General features: G+C 46.5%; 1 protein-coding gene across 1 annotated transcript; it reads left to right on the top strand.

Annotated features, from left to right (window-relative positions):
• Positions 1 to 1,247: 1,247 nt before the first annotated feature.
• Positions 1,248 to 27,300, top strand: LOC129342255 (dual specificity testis-specific protein kinase 2-like). Its single transcript, XM_054997931.1, has 9 exons — positions 1,248 to 1,378; positions 6,980 to 7,179; positions 17,921 to 18,042; positions 18,558 to 18,606; positions 20,181 to 20,330; positions 21,249 to 21,422; positions 22,467 to 22,550; positions 23,009 to 23,095; positions 25,528 to 27,300. The coding sequence occupies exons 2-9, from the start codon at positions 6,994 to 6,996 to the stop codon at positions 25,627 to 25,629; spliced, it is 954 nt and encodes a 317-aa protein (XP_054853906.1). The 5' UTR covers positions 1,248 to 1,378; positions 6,980 to 6,993; the 3' UTR covers positions 25,630 to 27,300.
• Positions 27,301 to 27,528: the final 228 nt, after the last annotated feature.

Here is a 27,528-nt window from a genome sequence, read left to right as displayed (position 1 = left end):
TCTAAATGTTCTACTCCACCTCTGTTATGTGCAGTTATTGACACCATACTGTCCTGTACTCCATTTAAAAGCAAGCAGGGAGTTTGTGATTTGGGTTATAGGTACACTGATAGAATTGAATTATCCTGTGAATGTTATTAGCAGCTCAAAAATGGGCAACTGCAATGTATAAAAAGGCGGGCTGAATGCTGCTGGAGCATTAACGTTTATGTGCAAACAACCAGTGCTGATGTATCCACTCCCTGCTTTGAGAAGCCCAGTGGGTTTAGACTGGAGTAACTCTCTTTGGGATTTCACTGTTAATTTCTAGAGTTCCTGGGGAGGGAGTTGAACTCTAATGACAGTCCTATCAACAAGATCGTAACAAAGCATCCCCCCAAAGCAACAACAGGGACAGTGATTTGCCAGAGACTAGAATAAATAAAACCTGATCTTGGGAATAGAAAAGGTTGGATCACTGGAAGTCTGCGTTCTTGGTTGTGGCTCCAAAGTTTTGGAACTTCCCACTCAGAAAGGGTCATCTAGTGCCAGATTCGTTTGCTTTTAGGTGCAAGGACAAAACACACTCTTACAGTGCAATCCTATGGAGAGTTACTCCAGTCTAATCCCATTGACTTCAATAGTCTTAGACTGGAGTAACTGTCCATAGGATTGCACTGCTAGTCCCTCGGGATTTGGTTAATCTTCCCGGCTGCAGATGTTTTCTATCTCTGCCTGAGGGTTTTAAACGGATGTTTAATCTAGGCTTTTTGATATTTATCAGGTTGCTGACGATTCTTGAGTTTTTAACAGCTGAGTATTGGGGTTTATCTCCTTGTATTTTATATATTACTTAAGGGCTTGCTGGTCATCTTTACATTGTTTATTCTATTGTGACTTTTAAATGCTGTTTGTGGGCCGGGGGTGTTGCATTGATGGCACGGTGTAGAAATATTTTTAAATAAAATCAACAACTTTATACTGCCTCTGAACATGGAGGCTCCATTGAGCTCCGATAGCCGATAACCACTGACGACACCTACGAAGCGTCCCCGAGTCGGCTGCTCACGCTTCGGCTGTCGTTTCGAGCCCTGGGGAGGCGCCAGCCGGCACCGCAGCTCCGTCTCCCCGCAGGGCGGCGCTGAGTCTCGACCGGGCAAGCTTCACCGCCTGCTCCTTCAGCCCTGGCATGCCCGAAGGGGATTCGCCGGCTGCAAGCAGCCGATCGCAAAGCAGAGCGCGGCACGCCTGGGCGAACCCCTCCGGTGCCGGCAGCGGCTGCTGCGCCTTTACGCACGGCTCCTCCTGGCCGGAAAGAGGCAGCGCTGAGCTCAGCCGCAAGGAAGGGAAGACGGCGGGCGGCAGGCAGGAGCCGATCCATCCTCCGGGAGTCCAGCAGGTGAGCGCGGGCGCCCGAGGCCTCTGTGCACGCGGCTTGGGAGAGGGGGGACAACAGGCTAGCAGCCCCAAGCCCCGGCCCCTCTTTTCCGCGTCAGGGCTCTGGCCTGCTGCAACAGGTGAAGAAGTAACCCCAAGTGGAGTGCCTCTGAGCGTGTGTGGAGTGCCTTCGCCTCTCCCCAGTACGAGACAGCCTTTAAGGGCAGAGCATGGCGCCCGGACCTCGGCCGCTGCGGGCGATGAGCAAGGGGGCCGGGCGCCGAAGGCGGCAGACTCGAGTGCCTGTGCCTTTAAGGGGGGAATCGGAGCAGGTGCCTCTCCAATAACAACCTGCGTCTGCGAGAATTGCTCTGCTCTCCTCTTCTGTTTGCCCTCCAAGTGATGGACTGCTACACGTTCTCACTAGTTGCCCTGGGATATTTTAGGCGGGGAAAAGTCCCAGCTTTCCCCCAAATTAAAGCAAACAAATGAGTTCCTCTGAAACCAGCCCCTGATACAAGGTGCTTCTGGGTGATAATGGCTAAAGCTCCAGCCTTGTAATCGTATTTCTGGAGACTAGCCACTGAGAGAGTTTTGGGAGGGGGTGATCATTGGGTTCCCTTTTTCAGAACTAAAACTTTTTAAGGACCATCCCGGCTTCATAGGCACAAAACAAAAGACACTGAATCTGTTTTCAGGGCCAAGACTCAGCTATAAAATGCCATAGCAAAATGCCTCTGGAAACTTGTAGCCTAGTGTAACTGCAGCTTCAGCTGCCCAAGTCCTGTGCTCAGGAGATGGACATTCGGGGACAGGAGATGCGATGTCCATAAAAGGTAGAACATTCACCTCTCGTGTTAGAAATTAAGAGCTGCAGATGGCAGATATGGGGACATTTTTTCCTGGTTGTGTCAACAGTTTCTTTTTCTTGCACCTCTCTAGAGTTCCAAGTTTTGGGTCTTTCCCAAGATCCTTTTAGCAGGAAATGCTGGAGGTTGAATAAAGGGACCTTCTGTGCAAAGCAGCAAGTGCTCCACAAGTGACCTGTGTATCCGTCTGCAGCCAAAGAATTCACAGCAAAATATGTTCTCAGACTTCTTCAGCACTTTTTTAGATTTCAGAAGTGTATAAATATATATAGGCCCAGAAGAAAACAAAGCCATCTAGTAAACTTAGAAAGCTAAAATTGAAGTCTCTCTCTCTCTCTGAGGCTGACCTTACCTGACAGGGTTGGTGTGAGCATAAAAACGAGGAAGGGAGAACCACATACAGCACCATGACCTCCTTGGAGGAAGAGGGATAGATAAATTTGTACCAGATGTCCATTGGGAAAGGACTGCCTTAATCAGGTGCCTGACAGAGCTGTGCAGATCACTCTCAATGAGGTGCTCCAAGGCCCTGGGGCCTGCCATTCTCTTCCTGACCGGCTAAGATGTTTGTAGCTGTGAGAGTCTGGAGTGTGGGGGGGTTTCCAGGGGAAGGGACTTCTGGAACTGTGCAGAAGGAAGACTGTTCACACAGGTAGAGACAAACACAGCTGGGTAAAGACAGCAACCTAACATCTGTCCCCCACCCCTAATCTGAGAATCCACCTTAAGGAAGAGTTCTGTTGGAACAATCGGAAAGCTTGCCCCCAGCATTTGGAACCCTAACTGGTCATGCTGAGAACATTGTTAGCCTGGCTTGTTTTGCATTTCCATTGTCCATCCCCCAAAAAACAACCGTAGTGGTTTCTGCTGCTGGTCTATGTTTATGGGTCCAGATGCCAAAAATATCCTCACCTGATTTACTTTCGGCAAGAATCACAGGGTTGGGGCCTGGGTCTGGCTGGGAGGCTTCCAGGCAGGTGCAGGATTCCATCTTTTGTGCTTGCTGCACTGGGTTTTGGCCTACCAAGGGCTTGCTGAGCTCAGATGCGGTAAGCTTGACTGGTGTCATTCAGCCCCAGAGCCAGGAGGTTGGGGGTTGTGGTCTGTCCCTCCAGCACTTTTTGCTTAGCCAGGGAAGGTTGATGGGATTTGTTTGTGCTTATGGTTGGGGCTTGAACTGGCCACCTCGTGGTCTGTGGATGGAGTGTGAGCTGTTAGGGATGAGCAGCCAGGTCTCGGGGGGGGGGGGGGGCTCAGCAACAAAGGTGTTCATTGTCTACCCATGTGATTGGCAGGCAATCAAAGCCTGACCTCTTGGTATAGAAGGCCCTGTTGCAGCCTGCAGAGATTAGGATACATATGAGATTTTTGCTTGGTATGGCTGCCCAAAGCCTAGCCTTAGCAGTATGCGTGCATGCGTATGTGTGCCTGTGCGTATGTTTCGCCTTCCCCTAAGACATGTGACTCAGCTCACTTCTGTGAGTCAGCTGCAGCCAGATATCTGCGGGCACCTTTTTGATGTGGGCGTTTGCCGTTCCTTTCACGAAAGACGGGCCTCCCTAGTTCTCTTGGTTTTTGTTTCTTGGGCAGGTTCCATTTCTTCAGTTGGTTTTTGCTCCCCAGAGCAGAACCCAAGCAAGAGGAACCCTTTTGCAAAAGGTGCTGCAAATCCCCTTGAAAAACAGCTGTAAGCTCCAAGCATGCCGGGCAAGCTTTAAAAAGGCAAGAATAAGCCAGGTTTGGATGGCACCTCTGGATGCTGCTGCATTTCTGTTCTTGCCTGTGTAGTGACACGGCTGTCTTGTTTCAGCATATCTTTGCTATGCACGTGCTGTCCGCTGTGGTGTCTGGATTGCCTTGGGTGACCTGGGCTTGGCAGCTTTGCCTCAGATTCAGGGCTGGACTAGATAGCCTTGGAGCTCCTTTTCCTGATTTATGATTCTCAAGTAGTAGACAACCCCGCATGAACACGGCCGTTTCCTAGCAACCAGCTACAGTTTTACGGTTTCCAAAAACCAGGGGAAACAGTCATCATTGTTGTTTTAGTTGCTTCTCCCTCCCCCAGGTAATTTTATGCTTTCTTACGGCACTGGGGAGTGGGTGGAGGGAGGCTGGAGTGTGAGGAATCTCCAGTCAGCGGCTTTGCACAGTGATGTGGGCTCACATTTCAGCCTGCCAGCTCTGTGCTTGTGGAGCCGGCGGGGAAGTGCTGCTGGGGATGTTTTTCAGGGCACCTCCCACCCTCAGAGCCCCCGGTGTCCTAGGCATGAACCTTCCCTCTTGGTTGTGGTCTTCAGCTGAGGAGAAAGGCAGGGGCATGCTGATGCAGCTATGGCATCCGGACAGTCGAAATTCTGCAGCCTGCACCAATTGAGCAAATTTGCATCCATGTGCATATTTTAAGAACAGAAGAAGTACTCCGATGGATCATCCCAGGGGTCTATCTAGCTCAGCATCCTGTTTTTGCCCTGGCCCTCTCTGTGTCTCTGAGAAGCTTCCAAGCAAGGCAAGAAGGCAACAGCCCTACCCTGCTATCGTTCCCCTACTCACTGGCATCCAGCATTTCACTGCCTCTGAGGTCCCAGTTGATCCATCATGGCTCTTCCCTGAATTTGTCTAATCCCTCTTTAAAGCCATCAGAAGCTAGTGCCTGTCACCTCACCACCTCTTGTGGCAATGAGTCCTACAAGTTATTTATATGTCAAATACAAAGAAGAATAGAATGAATTATGCAGGGAATGGGAAGAGCAAAACAAAAAAAACCCGAGTAAGTGCTAAAGCCTTTGTCCAATAGAAATCTTGCTTGGCCCTCTTCTCCCTTCTGCACATAATCTACCTGTTTTGAGCTTTGTCTCCTCACTTATATCTTTCCTTACAACTCTCATAGTATTCTAACCTATTGTCCAAAGATGAGCTTGATTTCAGAAATGGATGTACGTGTTCTCAAGGTGCTGGGTTCTTCACTGACTGCATATCTGGCTCCTGCTGGGCAGGCCTTTCTTCTCCACCAAGGCAGAGGGCCCAATCTGCAGAGAAGCCTCGTGGCTGGAATTCCCTCCCAGGACCACCTGGTGCCTTCCCTAGCCATTGCTATGCACTAGGCAGAAATGTTCCTTTTTCAGTCACGTTCTTGAATTTCTTATTATTGTGGTTTTAGAGTTACATTTTTTAAGTTTGTGTTGTATTTTTCTCTTTTAAATGACTGTGAGTTGACTTGTGAGTTTGATAGGATTAAAAGTGTGGGATACAATTTTTTAAAATAAAATATTTTGCTTTTCAAATTTCACTGTTCTTCCAAGGTACACAAGGCAATGCATCTGATTTTACCTGCCTCCATTTTGTTCTATGTAAGCTAAGCTAGGCTGAAAGAGAGCGCTTGACCAAAGGTCACCAAGTGAGTTCTGTGGTTGAATGGAAACTTGAACCCATGCCTCTTCAGTTCTTGTCTGGCACCTCTACTCACTAGCAGATTGCATATTGAGGTGGTAAAAGGAATAAAAACTACCTGGTTCTACGGCAACAGCAAACTTTTGAGCGTCTTGGAAAAAACAGCATTCCCTGAACTAATACAGTTTGTGAGGTAGAAAATAAGCCGATGGTGCATCTTTTATACATCACTGGTGTTTTGGCCTGTTGGGATATGTTTTCCTTTTTTCTCTTTGGCCCTCTGGATAAGTAGTAAATTCTTGCAGTGTAGGACTGTATGGCCTAGGAGACTCTGGAGGGGGCCCCTGAACCCTTTAGGTTTGACATACAAAGACTATTTTATTGGCAATAAATGTTTCAAAGGGGGAATCCAGTGAGCAGATTTTCCTTCCAGAGTCCTGCAATAAAGCTTGCCCTTTTTGAGAAGCTGTTCTCCCCCTCTCCGCCCCAGTCTGGGTATTAATGTTTAGTTGTGCACAAAGAGCCTTGCTTCTTAGAAAGATTCGTTCCTACGCCTTGCGCTGATCTTCATGGGTTGTTTGTGGGGGGGGGAGGGCAGAATGGAGGAATTCTCCCCTAAACAAAAGGCCCATTGATGGATTACGTCAGGCGAGCAGGAGACCAAACGTGGGAAAGGCTGTGAACTTCAGGACTTGTGTGTTCCCCACACAGTGTGCTCTGAGGCAGTGCTTTCCAAACTGTCCCAGGATCTCTTGAGGTTCCTTGGACACTTTTGAGCCACTTCTAAATGCGAAGATCTCAAATGGCAGATGAGGAGTTCCCCAAAGATGAGCTTGTCCACCAAGACTGATATTCCTCTTCAGTGGATAACCAGAGATGCAGGAGCAGTGTCTGTGAAGCTGAGCAATTGCTTTGCCTGTGGGATGTGACATGCTCTGTCTGTGGCATCGATAGTTAAGGAACTCGACCAGCCGGCACAAGGAAAGACCTTCCTCTGCCTTCCTGCCCAGAGAGATGGTGCTAGTCCAAGCACATGACTGAACTAGATGGACGCATGATCTGACCTGCTATAAGCCAGAAGCATATGTTCAGAGGGGAGAGTTGGGTCTGTTTTAATCCAGGATACCGTGAAGGGAACCAAGTGTGAACCCTGAGAATGCCCTAGAATGCCTTGCCGTGCACTGTAGCCGTGCAGGGGTCACTCCATGCCTGAGGCAGAGTGGAAAGGGTCTTCCCTGAGTGCAGAAAATTCGCCTCTGCTTAGTGTTTGGCCTTGGAGAAAGTAGCTGTCTCTCAGTTCTGCACCTGTAAAAGGGGACTAACAGCAGATGATGCTAAAACCTAGCTTCTCTTGTCTCTTTCCACAGTGCCTGTCTCTACAATGTGTGAGATGGGGCTGGCCTCCCCGGAGCTGTCCAGTCTCTCACCATACTGTGGGGAGACCCCCGACGCGTACTGCCACGATGACCGCTGGCAGAGGCTGCGCACAGCTGTCAGGAAGCTGGAATTCTGGGAAAACTTTGATGTTGAATTGATAGGCAGTGGGTTTTTTTCGAAAGTGTACAAGGTATGTAATTGTGTCAACTGAAAGCAAGCTGCTGCTTGTAAGCCCGCTTCCTGCAGTTTCCTAGAATAAGTTTTGGAATGGTGATTTCTCTTTGTTGGCAGACTATTCTGTATCTTCAAGTGGTCAGTGAGATCCTGACATCATGAGCAAAGGATGTGGGTAGTGTCTCAGCTGGCACATCTAGACTATACATTTTAAATTGGTGAAAAGTCAATATATTCGACCAGGGCTCCTGAACTGTGTTTTTGAGGTTGTTGGCTGTTCCTTGTTAGAGATCCTTCACCCCATATAAAACTACACTTCTCAGAGTTTCTAAATTGGGAGCCACCTTGACAGTTCAGCAGCTGCTTTCAATTTATAGTGTAGCCACACCCTTCAATTTCACAGTGTACTCGCCAGCCCTAGTAATGATCCTCCTCTTTACTGCACATTAAGCACACATTGGAAAGTAGAAGGAATGCTTCAGAACTCTCCAAGCCCCACTGGGAGAATGTCAAGTAGGAAAATGCGGTGACCCAGACAGCATTCCATAGACCAACAAGGCTGAAAAAACCCACCCGTTTAAGGAAGTTGGATTTCTTGATTTAACAAAGATAAAGGGAGATTGGCCATAAAACGGAGTCTCCCCTGCCTGTTGACCTGAATGGGCTGTGCATTCTTCCCCTTCTAGATGCATCCCCAAGTAATTGTGAGCTGGCTCCTGATCCGTCATTCCCACCTACTCATCCCTGCCTCCTTCTTGCACCTGCTTGTTTGTAAATTGCCGTGGCGATGATTGCTGTATTCCACCCCCCCCCCCCCGTGATCTTTCTTGCAGCCCTAGCAGTGCATGGGATTTTAAGGTGCATAATTTCAGATAAAAAAAGAACTTTGGATGACAATAAGAAGAGTTTAAGGGCTTTTTTAAGGGGTAGAGGGGAACTGTGGGGATTTGTACATTTTTTCAGGTGATGGCAGCAGTTAATCATGTCAGGAAGACCGGCCCCTTCTCCTTATAACGCTGTGCTATAGAAAAATATTCAGTGTTCCAGTTTGCCTGGTATCCTGGGTGTGGCTCACACAGGATTGGATCCTATATCCTTAATCCAGCCCAGGGATTCTCAGCTACAAGACTAGTGCCTTGGCCTTCGACATGGGAGGCCCGAGTTTGAACCTTCTCTCCTTATTCAGCTGCAGAGCCTGCTAGTTGGCCTTGGGTGAGTCACTGATATGCCTTGCAGGTATGTAGTATGATTTTAAAAGCCACTCTGAATTCTTTGGAAAGATGGGATGCAAATAGAGTAAGCAAAGTGCAGTGACTGACCAGCTGACAAACTTGCCTGCCTTTAATAAAATCAATTAAACTTAAATGCACTTGCATATAGTCAAAGCTTCACTGTGTACACCTGTTTTGCGATGCTGGAGGAATGGAAGGGGGCTTGCTATTCGTGAGACTTCAGGCCTTGGCTGGGTTCTCCACTTCGACTGTGAGTTCCCCTGCACAGGATGTGGTTTGCCTTAGGACCGCATTGCCTGAGGAGAAGAGTCTTCAGCCCCGCCCCCCTTACACACACTTACACACAGTGTTCCTGACCTAGAATGGCTGGGGAGGAGGTGTGTGCCTCATTGAGGCTGCAAGAGCCTTTTCCGAGGCTCTAGTTGGATGAGGAAAGTACAAGAGACAATAGTAGTATTAGATCTCCTGCTGAAGCTAATACGTAATGCATAAGGATTGGAATAGAAAAATGTTTCCTTTTATTGGGACTGAAATCTAAAAATCTTTTTTACCCATTATTATCCAATCAGCATTCCCCTATTGGTTTTCTGCCTAGATTCGTTTGGTTACTGGTGTGGTCCGTATTGCCTTTGTCCTCTCTGGAATTGCACATGTACGGGGATGTCACACACAGGTTTCTTTCTCTCCGCATGACACGGTCCTGAAGCCTGTCGTCTGAAATACTTTGGGCAAATCCACACTCACTCATCTTCCGCTTATCTTGCGCTGTCGTGGCAATCGCCTTTATTCCGCTACCAGGCTGTGCATCCTCACATCCACCCTTCTGGTGCATCTTCATGGCGCAATCAGTTCTCCACACGCCACCGAGTACAGCGTTGCCGTGGGCGGTTCCATCCTCTGCCATCAGAATTGACGGCACACATCACTTCCCCTTTTTTTTAAAAAAGGGGTCAATTATCTGGTATATCGATATCTTGAATTTGTTTCCCGCACCTGCCGTTCACTGGAGATGACCATTGTTGGAAATACAGGATTGCTCAGCTTAGCACCTCGCACTCTTGAAAATTGGGGAACTCAATAGGGAAACGGTCCCCGTGCGACATGCGCATGCTCCGGTGTCCGTTTCTTTTCCCGCGCAAACCGCTGCTCACTAGGGTTGGTTTACCAGTATACCGACCATTATGCACTGTTTAAAAAAAAGGGAAGAAAACGGATTTCTGCAAATATCACGTGGTTTGGAGGGAAGGCGCAATAGTGGTGCGGTGATGGCGGGGCACACTCGGAATGGGAAAGCGTGTGAGTATCTGCGTGAATAGCGCGCCGCTTGCGAAAAAGCCGCGGAATCAAATAGGTAGTGTGGATTCGGCCATTTTCTTGCAAGTGTATATGTGAAAAACAGACAAGCGGCCTCTTCCCTTACAGTCCGGCTGATCTAAAATTGGCTGTGCTGCCAAATCGATGGGCAGCCTGATCCAATGCAAGATTAAGGATGCTTCCGTGCATTGAAAGCAACGGGCTTGTGCATATGACCACGCTGTTTGACTTCAGTCTTGTTCTCCGCATCAGTTGCAGGAAGGGGTTTGCATCATGCCTAAGGCCCTTGTCACATCCCGATGTACCTCATTAGAACCACAAGGATGTCATTCAGTCCCCCACTGATCGATCACATTGACATCCCATCCTTCTGCCAAGGAACGCAGAGTTGTTTACCTGAATGGGATGATCCCATTTTTCCCCAAACCCTGCGAGATAAACTAGCCTGGGGGAGAATGACTAGCCGATGGTCTACCAATGATTTACACTATATTAGCTGTCAATATATAACCAGAAAACTTGCTGTACATCCTGGGCTTTCTTCCCAGCTTTGCAAAGCGATTGGCAGATGTGCAAGAATCGATCTGTTTGCATTTTTCACATATTGAAAGACTTGGCTGCTGACAGAAGAAAGCTTTATGGTTGAAATGCTTGGTGCTGGGCACAACCCAGCCCTTAGAACCTCTAATCTTTCCCTTGGCTTCAGCTATGAGTTCTTGCTCCTGCCCCATGTTTCAAACAAATTGTCCATTAAGCATTGCATGGTCATTTCTGTCTGCTTGTTGCCTTACTGAAAATAAAACCTAAAAGGCGAAAACTTCTCCAGGGACAGTGGGAAGGAAATGTTTGTGGGTGACTCAGGCACTAGCCAATCAGTACTGTCTGTAGTGGGCTTCTGCTGCAAACGTGAAGAATTGTGTCCCTCCCCCAAACTTTATCCCGGGGATGAACAGGTATCTTTGGATTAATTGCAGATAGGGGGCTTTCATTCATATTGGTCACATTGCTGTAAAGAAGTTACATCTGTCTTCCCTCTGAGCTGATGTTCTGATGGCTCTGCAGAAAGTCCTGCCTGACTTGAGCTGTGCTGGACCAGTGGCTGTGTTGTCTGGGCTGTAGGATGAAGCTGCATAATGTTTGTAAGTCAAAGGTTGCCTAAAATAAACAGCTGATCCAAAATAACCATTCCCATCTTCTTTGGAGGACCTGCTTTAAGCCAAATGAGTGGCTGCCTGACCAGCCTTCCCATCTGTGACATCTAGTCTATGGAACTCTCTGCCTGCAGCTGTTTGCCCAGTGCCAAGTCTGTTGAATTTTAAGTGCCAAGTGAAAATGCTTTTCTTTCCTGTACTTTTTATCCATTGCTGATCCCTGTGTCTGCATTATCTGCCCTGCTTGTTTCTCTACTTGCTTTTGCTAATGGTATTGATTTTAAATGTTTTACACTGCTTTTTATTGTTTTCCTGGTTTTATGACTTTTGTATCGCTTCTCTTTTTGCTATGGCTGTTAGTTTTGTGACTTCTTTGCTGTTGATCTTCTTTTGCGACAGCACTCTTTTATTATTATTTAAAGGGTTCTTTGCTATTTTAAGTGACGTAAGCCACCTTGTGAACTTTGAGCCCACAAATACAATCTCAGCAAGAGGGTTAGCAGTGGGTTGTCACGTTTTTGGGATGGAGGGGCTCCCTCGAGGCTGGTTTCCAGGAGCTCTCCTCTCCTGAGCTCTTCCTCCCCCAGACTGGCTGGTTCCCAACACTGCATGATTCCTGTTTTGTTCTCCTCTTTGCTCAAGTTTGGCATTTTGCAGAGGGAGTTAAGCATGACTGTTCCTAAGCATCTCGCTATGTCTGATGTGCTGCTCAGGGCTTTCTCTTGGGGCTGGCACTTGCCCTTTTGCCGCCATCAAGTCCCTGCTGTTTCTGGCTTGCCAACAAACCTTGGAGAGGATTTTTTTGCTGTAGCAGCAAGTCTTCCCTCAAAAAGCTTTGTGTGCAGTTTTTCCTTTTTAAAAAAGGGCTTACAATGCAAGCTGAAAAGAAGGCCAAATAGCAGATTGAAATCTTGCCTACAGCTTTGATGCTTCAGATGCCTGCTTATGCCAGGGTCCCTTGCTCTGAGCTGTTCTGCTAGGCAACCTTTCTTATGCTGTGTTCTGGTTTGTGAGTGCGTGTAAAGTTCTTGTGCTGGAAGGGGATAGAACTTTGTCATTTAAAGGGATCCAACATCTCAATTAGCATTTGTGAGGGCTGGCATCAGCTGTGGAATCCCACCTTAAGAAGAGCCCTTCTTTGGAAGATCAAAGGTCCCTTTAAATCCAGCATCTTGTTGGCGACAGAAGACAAGCAGACCTTGCTATGAGGCAAACAAGCAGGGCCCGAAGGCCTTGCCTCAATTCTATCTCACAGCATGGCATTCGGGAGTATATATTGTGCTTCTGTACATGTAGGTTCTGGTGGCTAATAGTGTTCTATCAGAAAAACTTTAAAGAACAGCTGTGGTGGGGCCTAAACTGGTAATGGCTGAAATGTAAGCGATCTTGGGGGTAAGGGTGAGTAGCTCCATGGAACTGTCTACTCAGTGGGCCACAGGAGTATGAAAGATGATTTCCAAACTAGGGGTTGTTAGGAAACAAATAGAAAATACAGCAGCCAATATTGCAATGCCCATGTATAGACCTATGGTGCAACTGTATTGAGAAAACTGTACAGTTCTAGTCAGGGCTTTTTTTCTGGGAAAAGAGGTGGTGGAACTCAGTGGGTTGGCCTCGGTGAAAATGGTCACATGGCTGGTGGCCCCGCCCCCTGATCTCCAGACAGAGGGGAGTTGAGATTGCCCTAAGAGCCGCTGGAGCGGTGCAGAGGGCAATCTAAACTCCCCTCTGTCTGGAGATCAGGGGGTGGGGCCACCAGCCATGTGACCATTTTCAAGAGGTTCCAGAACTCCGTTCCACTGTGTTCCAGCTGGAAAAAGCCCTGGTTCTAGTCATCCCACCTCAAAAATGGTGGAGAGATTTCCATATAAAGACACGCTTAGAAGTTTGGCTTTTTAATTTAGAGAAAAGGCCAGTAACGAAAAAGGGACAAGATCAACATTTGATTAATTTATGCTCTGCTTTTCTTCCCACTGGGAACCCAAAGCAGGCTTACAATTTCCTCTTCTTTATTTTATTTCCACACTAACCATCCTGTGAGGTAGGTTAGGCTAAGAGAGAGACAGACTGACCCAAAGTAATCCAGCACGCTTCCATGGCAGAGTGGGATTTTGAACCTAGGCCCTAGTCTAGCATTCTAATCAGAAAACCATGGTGATTGTTTGGTTTAATAAATTATGGATGGGATGGAGAAAGTGGATAATGAGATTCCCCCCCCCCTTCTCTAAATAATAGAACTCAGCATCACTCAGTGACATTTACTGGAAATAGATTCAGGACAGATAAAAAGAACTTCATGTAGCACATAATTATGGAACTCCCTGCCTCAAGATGGAGTGATGGTCGCTAGCATAGCTGATTTTAAAAGATTAGACCAATTCACAAAGTATCAGTCCACCAATAGTTACCACATTAACTCTTATGATTAAATAGGATCTCCAAGTTCAGAGACAGTGTATCTGTGAAGGTCAGTTACAGGGAAGCAATAATATAGGGAGGCTGTTGCCCTCATTTCCTCTTTGTGTGTTTCCTGGCAGTATCTGGATAGCAACTGTGAGAAACAGGATGCTAGACTAGAAAGACCTTTTGATTTGATCCAGAAGGGGGCTTATTATTTGTCCAGAGTGGCTTTCTTACAAAACATTAATTTGGCAAAAAATTCTCCAAAATGCATACTCAGTATATGCTGCCAAGCAAGAATCAGCCTTGATACATGCAGCAAAATTAATCAGATGCTGCTAAATAGCTGGGAGAAAAGCCAGATTTTAAACTGCAACATGAATAAAATTGACTTCTGACAACATAACCTAGAGGAGTTCCCCAACAAGGGTGCCACCATGGAGAAGACCCTGTCCCTTGTAGCCGCCCCCCACTTAATCTCTGGACATTAGAGTGCCCAATGTTGAATCTCCAACAAAATTCTCAATCGTTGAGCATGGCGATCTTTCAGCTATCAGAGACTCAAGCTGTTGTTTATACAATAACTAATATGAATTAAGTTTTAATACTTTTTAAAAATAGCCAGTAGACTCTGAGTAGTGGTGTCAGGACACCTGTGATTACTTTGCTGGAGGATTTCCTACAAGGAGAAGAATCTCTTTCCTGAAGATTAGAAACTGCACACCAAAGAGCAGGACCTGCCTAACTGCTCAGATTTTGCAATTTTTCCTACCACCACCCCTACTCTGCTCCTGGATCTTACACTGGCAAAGCAAGAATAATAAAACATTAACCTTTCGTTTTATTAACTTTGGAGACCCAGCAATAATGGATTGATTAAATTCTAGGTAGTTCATAGCTTGATAGGGTCGATATTCCACTGGGTGTAAACAGAAAAGGGCCATTGAGAGAGAAGATGGGGGGGGGGAAACCCGTAGGGTGTATTTTAAGGACTGAGTACCCTCATATGCCAGTCCTGTGTGGGCTTGGTGGGAAAGGATAGGAAGGGGATGTATAACTGCCACTGGGAAAGAGTCATGCCATCTTGAGCCAAAGCTGCTTTGTTGGAAAGAGCCTGGGATGCCTTGTCTAGAGCCCAGACCCTGGCAATCCATCCTGTACAGCGGCTTGGAAAGGTTCCTTTGCAAATTTGCATCCAGTAGAAGTGGCATAAATGGGTGTTTTATGGTGCCCGAGCAGCTGTGCTGCTGCCACAATTGATCTTGCTTCGAAGCAGGCGAACGAACGGGGGTGGTAGCCAGGGTGATGTACGCAAGAGTGATGAGGAAGAGATGAAGGTCAGGATCTGATACAGGACTGCTGCTAAATAGAACTATTAGTCAATTGAAAGGCGGATGACTAATCAAGCAGAAGCCCTTCAAACATCGGCTCTTAAATCAATTTACATGTTACCAACATTTCAGTATAAGTGCCTCTTTCTCTGTCTCGGAGAGAGCACAAGAAAAGCAAATGTTAGCTTCTTTGTTAGGACAGAACAAGCAGCCTTTAATGTTTTATTTCAATATATCTATTTCTTACACTTTTATTCTCTCGGTGTGAATAGTCTCTATTCCCTTTGCAATTGTATCTTGCAACAGTCTTGTAAGATAGCTGGGCCAACCACCCTCCCTCAGCTTTGTAGCTGAGCAGGAATTTGAACTCCTGACATGGTAAGCACCCTGCTGCACGGCTTTGTGCCAGATGGGGAAAATACTCTGTGTAAGAGAGAGAGAATGAATGAATATCTTGGCCGAGACTGTACAATAGGGCTGTGGTAGGGATCGGAGCCAAACCCAGGGCTCCCTAGGTCCAAGTTTATCGTCACTGAATTGTACTGGGCATCACTATGACAGCAGCTTGGGCAGGGCAGGGCAGGAGATCCACTGATACCAACCTAAGGAGGTGGATCTTGCGCAGCCCATTGCTAAGAGGTTTTTCGAGAGTGTGTGGGAATTTATTCCTCTTGGTAATTTTGCATCCTGCAAAAGTTACATATGCACCCTTCGCCCCAGCAAGTCGTTCGACTGCCAATGATGGTTAAGTCTGGTCTCCATGATACAATTTATCATGTTATAGGTGGTAACACGATATCTGGCAAGAGTAATTGTTAGGCAAGTTGACCATTGCAAATGTTCACCTGCATTGCTTGTTGTAAAGGATTAAAAAACCCTTTCCCATTGTGTTGTGTTTGGAAAGAAAAAAACATACATAGTCATACACAGATGGCTAGATAGCCTCCAATCTTTCACAGGGTTTGAAATGAGAACTCTATGACCTGTAGGTACTGAAAGCTTCCTTTCCTGGGAGTGCAATGCAAATGTTTAACCATAAACTGAAAAGATCACATGAAATCATCACAGAATTGTTGAGATGGATTTTGAAGTGTTAAATGCCTAGGTTAACCAATCTCAAGGTGCGGCCTGGAGTTCTCCAAGAATTACAACTAATCACCAGACTACAGAGATTAGTGCCCTTGAGGAAATGGCAGCTCTGTGGCATCATGTCCTGTTGAATGCCCTCCTTCCCAATCTCTCCCCTCCCCAGGCATCTCTCCCAGATCTTCAGGATTTTCCAAATCCCGAACTAGCAACCCTGAAAATGCCTGTGGCAATTCTTATAAATGAACAAATATGTAATATGAAAGCAGAAATATCCCTATGATGACTGTATTGTCTAGACTAGACATAAGTTAGAATGTGTGGGTTGCCAATAGCTTTAGTTATGTCTGTCATAGTTGTATCACACCCTTTCTCCTGGGAGCACAGGGCAGTGCACTTAGTTCTCCTTTCCTTTTATCCTCTGTTCAGTGCTCATCCCAATGCCTAGTGTGGTGTAGTCATTAAAGAATGAGCCTGGGATCTGGGAGACCCAGGTTCAAATCCACACACTGCCATGCTGGGTAACTTTGGGCCAGTCACACACTCTCAGCCTAGCCTACCTCATAGGGCTGTTGTGAGGATCAAATGGAGGATTACGTAAGCCGCTTTGGGTCATCATTGGGGAGAAAGGTGGAATATAAATGAATAAAATAAATAATAAATAAGGAGAGAGAGAGAGAGAGAGAGAGAGAGAGAGAGAGAGAGAGAGATTGGCCTAAGGTCACCCAGTAATCTTCATGGTAGAGCAAACCAGGTCTCCATAGTCCTGTGCTCTAACCACTACACTGCACTGATATTATATAAAAATAACTCTCCCAGCTAAAACAATTCCTGGCTTATGGGCAATTCTTGCTTACCTAGGAGAAAACCTTCTTATATGCTGGCCAGGGTGGGATGGAAGGTTGATATTACACCACCCTTAGTCCCAGTTTCTTCCTGGAGAAGAAGACACCATTCTTATTAGTGTTTTCCACTTTCAGTATTGCAGGCTGTTTTCTAAGAACAAAACTTTCATGTAACCCCTTTCCCCCAGGTAAAAAGAGAGCCTGTGGTTCTGATCTTGATTTGCACAGATGTGCCACTAACCTTCTTTTCCTCCTCCCCTTTTTTGTTTGTGCTTTGGTATATCTTGCCAGCCTGTGAGGCAGTTCCATTATTAGCATAGCCCTTGGTTTGTTTAAACTGTTTTTATCATTTTAGACAAACATCTTTGGCCTGAGAGGCGTTGATAGTGGTTGATTACAGAAACTTAAAACAATTGGCTTCTGTTCTTCCCCGTAGCTTGATGGTAATGTCAGGAGGACAACCCGACTTGTACCAGTCGATTTTTAATTTAAGTAGAACTGCTAGGCTGAACACAAAAAATCAAGGAGAATGTGTCCTTTAAATGGAGTCCGGGTTGGAGATCCTTCTGCTGTTTTAATGTTTATTTAGCTCCAGTGCAGCGCAAAACATTGTACAGTGAATAGCTGTTCCCTCTGAGACAGTGCTTGCAATCAGCTTGAACAGAAAAAATGGGGAGGGGGGACAAGGGGCAGTAATGAATATCCTAAAAGACCCTCTTCTAATCTCCCCTTCAACCCTACATAAATAGAAAAAAGAATAGTGCCCTTAGGCGGTGACCTCAAAAAGATAGTATCGTTCATGCTTGTCCTTTGGCACTGCCTGGGATAACCAAAGGAGAAATAGCTCGTCTCTAAAAATGTGGTACATAAGAAAGCAGGGCCAGGTACGTACTTGATATTGTTGTTCCACGCAGGGAGGTCTTCTCCTTACTCTAGCAGCTGCTGTGGTCTCAGATCTTCCTGCCAGCCTTGAAGGCTGACAAAGACATGGTGAGTGGGGTGGTGGATCATATAAAGTTCTCTCCTTGATGCTTGATCCTGCTACAGCTTCTCTTAAAGGACACTGTAGCTGCCAGAGGGGAAATGTCTTTTTCCCAAGCCCCCAGTGTGCTGCCTAACGCAGTCCATAAGAGTTACTGCTGTACCAAAGAGCGCCCCACATAAACCTCCCAGAGTGCTTTGAGCACGCCAGTGGCATGTACGTTTGTGAAAGTCTCAATTTACAACCATGTCTCTGGCCTGGTCACCTGAAAGTGCTTGTTGCTCACTGGGGGTGACCCGGTGGTGAGTGGCCTTGCAGAGCAAATAGAGACAGTTTTGATTTGTTTCATTGTATCTTTAACTTGGTGGGACTGGGAAGTCACCTAAGCTCATGTCACTGTCTTGTGGCGCCCACAGGTCACCCAGAGTGCCAGTGGCAAAGTGATGGTGGTGAAGATCTACAAGAATGACGTGGACCAGGAGGTGATTGTGCGCGAGATCAGCTTGCTACAGAAGCTCTCCCATCCCAACATTGTCAGGTGAGTCTCCAGGTAGGAATCTCCAGTCCTCACAAACAGATTCTTCTTGCTGTCCTGGACCCATATCAATAAACAGCCCATCAACTATTGGTGCTTAAGGTAGAAATCCAAATGGGCCTCCCTTTGCCATGGCTGTAAAAGATACAATAAACTAAATAATTGATCACTTCCCCTTTAATTGTATACCAAATTCTGCTGCTGCTGCCTCCTGCTTAATGGTAAAGCTGGCCCAGTTTCTCCTCTCTCTCTCTCTCTCTCTCTGCCCCCCACCCCGTTTTTGCCACTCTAGTCATATTAGCAGCATTTGTAGGAGCGCAGGCATCTTTGTTCCCATTTTCAAAAACACTCCGTCCAGAGAACACAATATACATGCCAAGAACTGCAGCAGGGGGATGTTAATGCAGAAGTTGCCTTGAGGCTGGGGGTTGGGGTGGGGTCATCTGGATTTGATTTTGAACCTTGTGCCAACATTGGGCTGCAGAGAGCATCTTTTAGTTGTTTTTCTCTTTTTCCAGGTATCTTGGCATCTGTGTGAAGGATGATAAGTTGTACCCTATTCTGGAGGTAAGGAACTACTTTACATGCTTGCTCTTCAGATCCTTAAAAGCTGATCATGTATCACTGGTAACCGTAAAGTTATAAGCATTCTTCCCTGCCTTCCTCCCCTGGCTCCAGAATAGATACTGCAGCTGTGGTTTTTTTAGGCATCTGCAAAATTTTGACCTTTCCAGTAAGCATCAGCTGCAGCATTTATTCCAGCACATGAGCTGGTGACTGTTGTCCAGACGCAGGATGGCCACGGAGACCTGGAGTTCACCCTGAATTATAACTGATTTGTGGACTACAAAGATCCATTTCCCTGAAGGAAACGGCAGCTTCCGAAGATGGTCCTTATGTCATCACACCCATGCTGAGCACTCTGTGTTCTCCATGCACTGCCCTGAAATGACTAGAAATTTCACAAGGAGGAGCTGTTAGCCCCCATCTAGACTGAACCACTGCAGTCTACACGGGTTCACGTGTTGGAGGAATGCTGTTCCTGATATAAAAAGCCATTGTATTGGAGAGAAGCCCAGGCTAGAACCCTTCTCCTGGTGTGAAAAAAGGGCAAGCCCACGGGGAATAAAATAGAACAATATTTCACAAACTATTCAATCTTTAAAGTGCCAGTGCTGTATGATTTAAACATTCATACATATTTGTGTTGTTCTTACAGGAACAAGAGTAAATCCCATATACAAAAAGTGCATTCAAGATAAATATACAGAAAGTGCATTCAAGGTTATTGCAACAGGTCCGGGTGTAATAGAGTTTGTATGAATATAGATCCTTGCATTAGACTCTTTCCTTCTTTCTGGTGTCCTTTCCTTACACAGAGCAAATGCAGAGGTGGGAGTGATGTAAAAATCCTCCTCAGGCCCAATCTGGGGCCGTCTTAGAAACCTCAGATTTCGTGTCCTCTTCTACGGGAGCACTGCCTCTGGTTCCATGTGGTTGAAGATTCTTATATTACAACAACCGGATAGGGCGGCCGTCTATTCCAAGGCCTGAGGAGGATTTTTACATCTCTCCCACCTCTGCATTTGCTCTGTGTAAGGAAAGGACACCAGAAAGAAGGAAAGAGTCTAATGCAAGGATCTATATTCATACAAACTCTATTATACCAGGACCTGTTGCAATAACCTTGAATGCACTTTCTGTATACTTATCTTGAATGCACTTTTTGTATATGGGATTTACTCTTGTTCCTGTAAGAACAACACAAATATGTATGAATGTTTAAATCATACAGCACTGGCACTTTAAAGATTGAATAGTTTGTGAAATATTGTTCTATTGTATTCCCCGTGGGCTTGCCCTTTTTTCACACCAGTTTGTTACGGGGTTTGCCATCCCTCCCCTTCCCTAGAACCCTTCTGCTGGCATTCTGGTTCTCTTTGTTCAGAGAGATTGTAGGTGAGAGATAGGGGAACAATCAGTCACACGAGGTTTCACCGACTGTCTGCAGTGGTTGTTTGTGAGAACTAGGCCTTTAATCCACCTTTGGTCTCCGCTCTGCCAGACAGCCCAAGAAGCCCCTTCCTCTCCCATGTCTCAGAGACTGGCAATGTGTGCTATCTTGCTTTCTCTGTGCACAGTATGTGAATGGAGGAGTCCTGGAAGAGCTTTTGGCTTGCAAGGATATCTCTCTCAGCTGGAAGGAGAAAGTGGACCTGGCTTCAGACATCACCAGAGGGATGGTTTACTTGCACTCCAAGAATATTTACCACAGAGACCTCAACTCCAAGGTAAGTGAAGTGTAGCCTCCATGCATAGAGGCTTCCTGGAGGCATCTGGGTTGTTCTCTGTTTGAGAAAAAATGTTGGACTGGGTGGGTTCTGGAAGCTTTTTAATATAGGAATTCAACACACAGGAACAGGTATTCATTCAAAATTAGGAGAGATGTTCTGGTATGTGGTTTTTCAAGACAGGATCTGCAAACTAAATAACTGGACTGTGTCCAAGTCACTTATGGGAGAGTCAGATGCTTGCTAATGCCATTAACTCTAATGGGATTTTGGGCTCTGCTTTTCTCATGCCTCTTGGGAAGTTTCAAATCTGTTGCTTCAGGGGTGTTTACACCGCAGCTCTGCAAACCTGATGGGTAACTCGGCTTTGCCAGGCAGCAACAAGGATTTGTTCCTATTTATTAGAGAGCCACAGAAATGAGGCAAAAGAATGGTTTGGTAATGTGCTGGATTAAACTCAAATGGTACCCCAGGAGATGTAGCACTGTGGGGGACAGTGGTTAGCCTGTATGAAAAGACCTCAGGAGGCAATGGATGTGTGAAGTGATCGAAGAAGAGGCCCTTGACATGACTAGGCCCTCCATCTTGTTTTCTGTTTTGAGGCAAAACATGGTGGGATGCAAGCTGGCAGGTTCCCAGTTTAGATCTTGGCAGTTAAGAGAGTTGCTGTTGCCCACCCGGTCCAGCTTCCTATTTTGGGAGGCCATCAGTGGGAGTGCAGGAGGCAGCCAGGCATCTCGGTCCTGTGTGGAATCTGGATCCAGCTTAACTGAGATTTCCCTCATTTTGTATTGATCTTTAATTCCCATTTACATTAGATTTTACTTCTTCCAAGTTCTTCTTAAGAAGTAGCTTAGCAGAAGGCAGACAGAGATACTCTCCCACACACCAGTGAAATCTATTTAAACTTCATTTCAGAACTGCCTCATTCGGGTGACCCAACGGGGTCGGGAGGCCCTGGTGGCAGATTTTGGCCTAGCCAAAGAAGTGGTGGAGCTTTCTGCAAAGGCCCCTGAGAGGAAACTTTCTCTTGTGGGTTCAGCTTTCTGGATGGCCCCTGAGATGTTGCGTGGGGAGCCTTATGACAGGAAGGTAAAGTCTCTCTCTCCTCCTTTGTCCATTATCTCAGAAAAGACACTTTGGCTGAAGTTTGGAATATGCAGTTGGGCTTCAATGTGTAAATTGATAAATCAGTTGTAATCTGCTGAAGTTGATCAGTTTAAAGATGGATGGTGAAATGTTCTAAATCAAGCCCCCCCAAATTTGAGCCTGTGGTCACCTTTGGGATGCTGACACAGGATTGGGGGGGGTGCAACCACAAAATGGTGGCCACAGGAGGCAGAGCCAAGAACAAAATGGCTACCGTGGGTGGTGGAGCCAACCAAAAAATGTGAAGGGGCGAGCCTGGTCATATAGTCGTAACTCTTCAACATTTCAGATAGAAGTTCTGTTTAACTGGATGCCTTTTAAAAGGAACATATTGTTTTAATTTACTTTCTTGCATACACCTTCAGTCACACAATGAAGATCCTTGTGTTGTAATGGCAGCTGCTGCTGAAGCAACTTTTTAAAAATCTTCACAAGTGACCCATCAGAAGCCCTGCTGCGGAAAAGACTCAGGGCCAAGCTACACATGACGAATGACACTTGAACGGCAAGTGGATTGAGTGGAGGGCAAGTGAACAGGGAGAAATACACTTGCTGTTCAAGTGTCATTTGTCATGTGTAGCTTGGCCCTCAGTGGTGCGGGGGAAGGATGGCTGCTGCCAGGGGACCAGGGCTGGGAAACTATGTGAAACCTTCTGTGTGGAAGCACCGTTGCTACTATGTTGTATTGGCAGCTGCAGCAACAATGTGGAAACTGCACATGCCTGTCCCCATGTGGAAAACACCCTTGACAGTGTTTTCAGCCAAGACTTTGTATTCCCCCCTTTTGTTTCTCTCACCAGCTAGCAGGTGCAGGCAGGGAACAAAACAAAGTAGAGGCAAGGAGTGTAGGATTACCAGTTTTCTGGGTGCTGGTCCTTTTGTCTCCCCTGCTTTTATGTCTGGATTTCTCCTCCTCTGACTTTCTGTCCAGGTTCCAAGCCTGCATCACCTCCTACTGCTCTAGCTAACTTTCACTCTCTCCGACAGGTGGATGTTTTCTCCTTTGGTATTGTCCTGTGCGAGATACTGGGCAGGATCCCTGCGGATCCAGAAGTGCTGCCTCGAACCCAGGTCATTATAACACGCAATTCTAGCCCGCAAAAGAGAGATTTGCAGCCACCAGTGCTGTGGCTAATATGCTACATTGTTTTAAGCACCAGTGGGGTGCCAGGTGCTGTGCAGATAAAGCATGTGTAGAGTTCTTGCAATCATGTAGGCTCCAGATTATGTGGGGAGGGGGGATTAAGAGATGAGGTTCAGCACATTAGATGGCATTTAATTATGAAGGGGCATAAAAATGGGAGAAATATTTCTGAATCCTTCTTTTTCATTAACCAACTTTATTGTAGCATAAGCTTTCGAGAACCACAGCTCTTTTCTTCTCTGCATCTGACGAAGAAAGCTGTAAGCTTATGCTACAGTAAAGTTTTTTGTCTTAAAGGTGCTACTGGACTCTTTACTATTTTGCTACTACAGACTAACACGGCTAACTCCTCTGGATCTTCTTTTTCATTGTCATTCCCTACCAGGATTATGGGCTGGATGTAGCTGCCTTCCAGGAAATGATTGGTGGATGCCCAAAACACGTTTTGGAGTTGGCTGCCAGCTGCTGTAAAGTAAGGAATTTTAAAAAAGAGGTTGAATGGGATTGTTGGTTGACTTGTACTGACCTCCTCACCCCCTTCCCTTTTGCAAATTTCTCTTGCAATCATAAAAAGGGGAATTGATCTACTGTTCTGGTGGGAGTTGAGCACTCTGTTTGCTTTGCTTAACAAATAGATTGACAAGATGGGGGCCAATGAGAAATTGTAGGCTGGTGTCTGGAGAAAATACCCCAAGATACCCCAAGATTACTTATACATATATCATTTGGGCCAGCTTAGAGGCAAGTTTTCTTCCTTCTAAACCACAGCACCATAGTGCTTTTGTGCGCCCCCCAGGTTTTCCTTCATTTTTCTGAAATCTTTCCGAAACCTGTTTTGTTACGATGTTTTGAAAAGATCACCACAAAGCTAGGATGGCTGCCATGTGGGTGGGAAGTTCTGGATTTTTTCCTTTGCTGCCCACATTATTGCCATTTCCCTCATTCCACTCTCCATAGCAGTCATCCCCTTCCCTGTCATGGGTGGAGGATCTGGGTTTTTTTGGTTGAGTTTTTGAAGAAAAATCAGTAATTGACATAGCAGTATACCCATATATCAGTTATATCACTACATCAATTACAGCATGTTTTAAGAGACCTTGAAAAAAGCCCGCTGTGGGTTTTAGGGTGGGGGAACGGCCACCAGAAGGAGACTGCAGGGACACTCACCATGTGGAAGTCCCATTGCCGCTGTTCTATGTCAGTAGCCACAGGGGCAACATGACTTCCACAGTAAAATGTCGACCTGTGGTCCAAAGGTCCAAATCCCCCACCCCTCCGATAATATAAGTTCTTATGGGCTCTTAAGCACTGACCACTCTCGCTAGCTGTCCACTGTTCCCATCATCAGGTCATGGAGTCCTCTGCAGAAACTTCTCCCTTGCCTGTGGTTGGCCTGATGGTGCTGCTGATGTGATTGGCATGCCACCCACTTTATGATCAGAGACAGTAAACAAAGAGGGGGATGACACCTTGCTTTTAGATCTAGTTCAGTCCTTACAAGCTAAGAGGAAAAAATGCCTCCTAAAAGGAATAGCAGAGAATGACTATAGGAATGCCTTGATTTTTCCAAAGAACCTGTGGAAAGCATTAAAGTGGGGTGTGTATGTAAAGAACATTTAAAACTTAAATATCCTCAGCCAAGCATACCTGAGGGCCTTTGAGGAAGAGTAGTGTAAAAATATGATTGATGGTGGGGGAATGCGAGCCAGTAGCCTAGCTGCAGTGGTGCAGTTGTTGGGGGTGGGCGGGCAGAGAACAAGAGATGGGAGTTTAACTTGGGTCAACTGAGGCTCGCTTGTGCCAGGGTTTAGCCACATGGTTGCCCATCCACATCCACACACTTTATTTTATTTTCTGCCTTTCTTACTGAGATCCAAGGCAGATTACACAATGCAAGTGAAAGACAATACAGTCAACAGATAGGACATTCACCAAGCAAGTACAATAACGAACACAGGACGTTCAGTGAAAAAGATACAACTGGGTACAGCAGCAGAAAATTTGAAAATAAACACAAAGTTGAACATAGAGATGAAATCTTTCTGAAACAGTTCATAACTAATTTACATGTCATGTTAAGCAATATGGAAATGTGGCGTATATCTGCATCAGCATACAGTATCCAATAGCATAGCATATAGTCCTTGTGCCTACCAAAGCATCCCTCCAAGCTGTTTCTTATGACACAACCCAATAATCTGGGTAGAAAGCCCTACTGAATAATTCAATTTTGCCTAGTTTGCAGAAAGCCAGGAGAGTGGGCACTCTCCTGACCTCCTCAGGCAGGCCATTTCATAAGGTGGGAGCCACTACAGAGAAAGCATGTCTTCAGGCAGCTTCAGGCAGCTGTTACCCAGGGTAGTATCTGCAGAAGGCCCTGTTCAGATGATTGAAGCTGCTGTGGCACAGGGGGAGAGGTGATCACACAGATATATAGGGCCAAGGCCCTGAAGGGCTTTGAAAGTGATAGTCATGACCTTGTATTGAGCCTGGTTACTGATGGGAAGCCAATGGAGTGACTGCAAAATGGGAGTGATATACATGCTCCATCTAGTTCCTGAGAGTAAACACGCTGCAATGTTCTGCACCAGCTGGAGTCTCCAAGTCAGCTTTGAGGAGAGACACATGTAGAGGCTGTCTTATACTGAATCGGGCCATTAGTCTTTCTGGGTCATTATTATTTACTCAGACTGACAGCAGCTCCCGAGGGCCTCAGGCAGAGGTCTTTCATATCACCTCCAACCTGATCTTTTCACCTGGAAATGCTGGGGACTGAACCTGGGACCTTCTATATACCAAACAGATGCTCTCCCACTGAGCCACAGCCCCTCCCCTATGTACATAAATCCCCTATATCGAACATCAGTTCACAGCCTTCTTTCTTTCCCCTGCTGTCTCTCATAGCTGGAAGCATTCAAACGGCCTTCGTTTACCGAGCTCCTAGAGCAACTGGAAGATGCTGCAGAGAGGCTGGAATCTGTGACGGACCATCAGTCCCCAGGGTGAAGCTTCTCCGTGGAACCCGGACTGTAAATTACATGTAAATCTGGAAAAACAAGGGGGTGTGATAATGGGGGGAAAGCTTTTAAGGGTGCCTTGCCCTGCTCCCCCTCTCGGGCAGACCTATGGCTTGTACAGCAGAAGAGGAACCATCTGCACCCCACCTCTGTGCCCGCAGCCTGGCCAGCCCACCTTAATGTGATATGTTTCAGATGGCCCAAAGGTCATCCAGTCATGGTCCCCCACAGATCAAGCCTAGACCACAAGGAGAGAATGAGCGAACCCTGGACAACCATTTCTTCACCCTGGGTATAATTAATGGTTGACATTCCATGCCATCGTGGGGAAGAGGTGCCACAACTTTAGGTGTCTTTGTTAAAAGAATTAGGCCACTCCATGGGAGAGCTCTGTCACTGGCTGTTGGCCTCCCTGTTCAGATGCACTGAACCTCTGAAGACAAACAGCAGGAAAGCGATGCCACCATCATGCCCTGCTTATGAGATTCCTAAAGGCTTCTGACTGAGGATTGTTGGAATCATAGTGCTGAGCTACAAGAGCATTTTGATCTGACCTAGCAGGGCGATTCCTATATCCAGCCCTGAGATCACCCAGACCCTATGCAGTTCTTTGTTGCTTCTATAGCTGAATCTAGACCTTATGGGAGATGGTGACTGCCACCCAAAGCAGCAGCCCTGAGTCTCCCATTCCCCCTGGAAATGACGAGTAACAGCAAATACATAACATAACATCAGGCTGCAACTTACTCCATTTCCCAGTTCTCTGCTTGGCAGAGTTAGGAACCGTGTAGTATGGTGAGATCACACTGCAGGTTATTATTACTGGGTGTTCCCAGAGGGGAAGCACATTGCTGCCGGGGGTTTTTTGGTAGCCATGTATCTCTTATGAACTTAATTGCTCCATAAGCCATCCCCAGCATTTGAATGTGCATCCCTTCAGTTCTTTAAGAGAACTGTGTAGGGTAGTGGCCCCAAATATAGAATTCCTGGGCACCGTGGCATCCACTCTGCTGGAGCAGGAGGTGCTTCAGAAAAACCTGGGAGGCATCGCCTTGTGACTGCAGAGAGCTCCCATTCAGAAACAGCAGGCTCCATCACAGAAGCATGCCTGGCTTGGAACCTCCCAACACTGGGCGACTGGTTGCAGTGCCCCATGACAGTGGTTCTAGAATTCCCTCCATGGCAACCATACTGTAGTGGCACTTAGTCCCCCCTCAAAATTCCAAACATGCCCTCAGGCTCAAGAAGATCGGGGACCCTGTCGCAAGGCAGACCTCTCCCGCTTCCTGGTGCACGCGTTAGTGCTGACCCCACTATATGGATATCTCTCCAGACAGCTGCTGAAGTTCATGCAAGTCTCAAAAGTGGCCTTCAGAGAGAAGAGGAGGGTGAACAGTCAAGGGGTGAAGTTGTACATCCAGTTTGGGCCTCAGGCATTACATTTTCCAGCTTAACAATATAAAGAGGGGTGGGGTGTTTCGGGATTATTTTTAGGGGTGTGCTTGTGAAACGGTTGACTTCCATTATCTTTCAAGATCCGTCTGCAGAGTAGCACCCCTACTTGCAGCAGTTGCCGTGACCTGCAGTGGTTTCCACCCCCAGCACTTGAACCTTCTCTGGTCTCCCTCTGTATAAATCAATAAATGGTCAGTTAACTTTTTTCAGGCTGTGTTTAAGCAGCAACTGGCTCTCTTTTTTTTGTTCTTGGGGCATTCCTTTCTGTCATGGGGAGGGAAAGGGAGGCAAGCCCCTCAAACATCATGAGGCAGGAAAGCAAAACAAATTGGAGGTGCAGTGGATTTGGACAAGTCAAATTATTGCTCAAGGTGTAGCAGATGTCAAATGTGTTCACTTTTTGAGTTTCCTGCTGTGGTCTTTGGTTTAACGA

This window comes from Eublepharis macularius, chromosome 14, assembly GCF_028583425.1.
Source record: "Eublepharis macularius isolate TG4126 chromosome 14, MPM_Emac_v1.0, whole genome shotgun sequence".
NCBI lineage: Eukaryota > Metazoa > Chordata > Lepidosauria > Squamata > Eublepharidae > Eublepharis > Eublepharis macularius.
This window is presented reverse-complemented; position numbering and strand designations above follow the sequence as displayed.

Coding starts and splice junctions, on each gene's coding strand:
- LOC129342255 (XM_054997931.1), top strand. CDS start 6,994: ATGTGTGAGATGGGGCTGGCCTCCCCGGAGCTGTCCAGTCTCTCACCA. Junction 7,180..17,920: donor TTTTTTCGAAAGTGTACAAG/GTATGTAATTGT, acceptor TGGCGCCCACAG/GTCACCCAGAGTGCCAGTGG. Junction 22,551..23,008: donor AAGTGCTGCCTCGAACCCAG/GTCATTATAACA, acceptor ATTCCCTACCAG/GATTATGGGCTGGATGTAGC.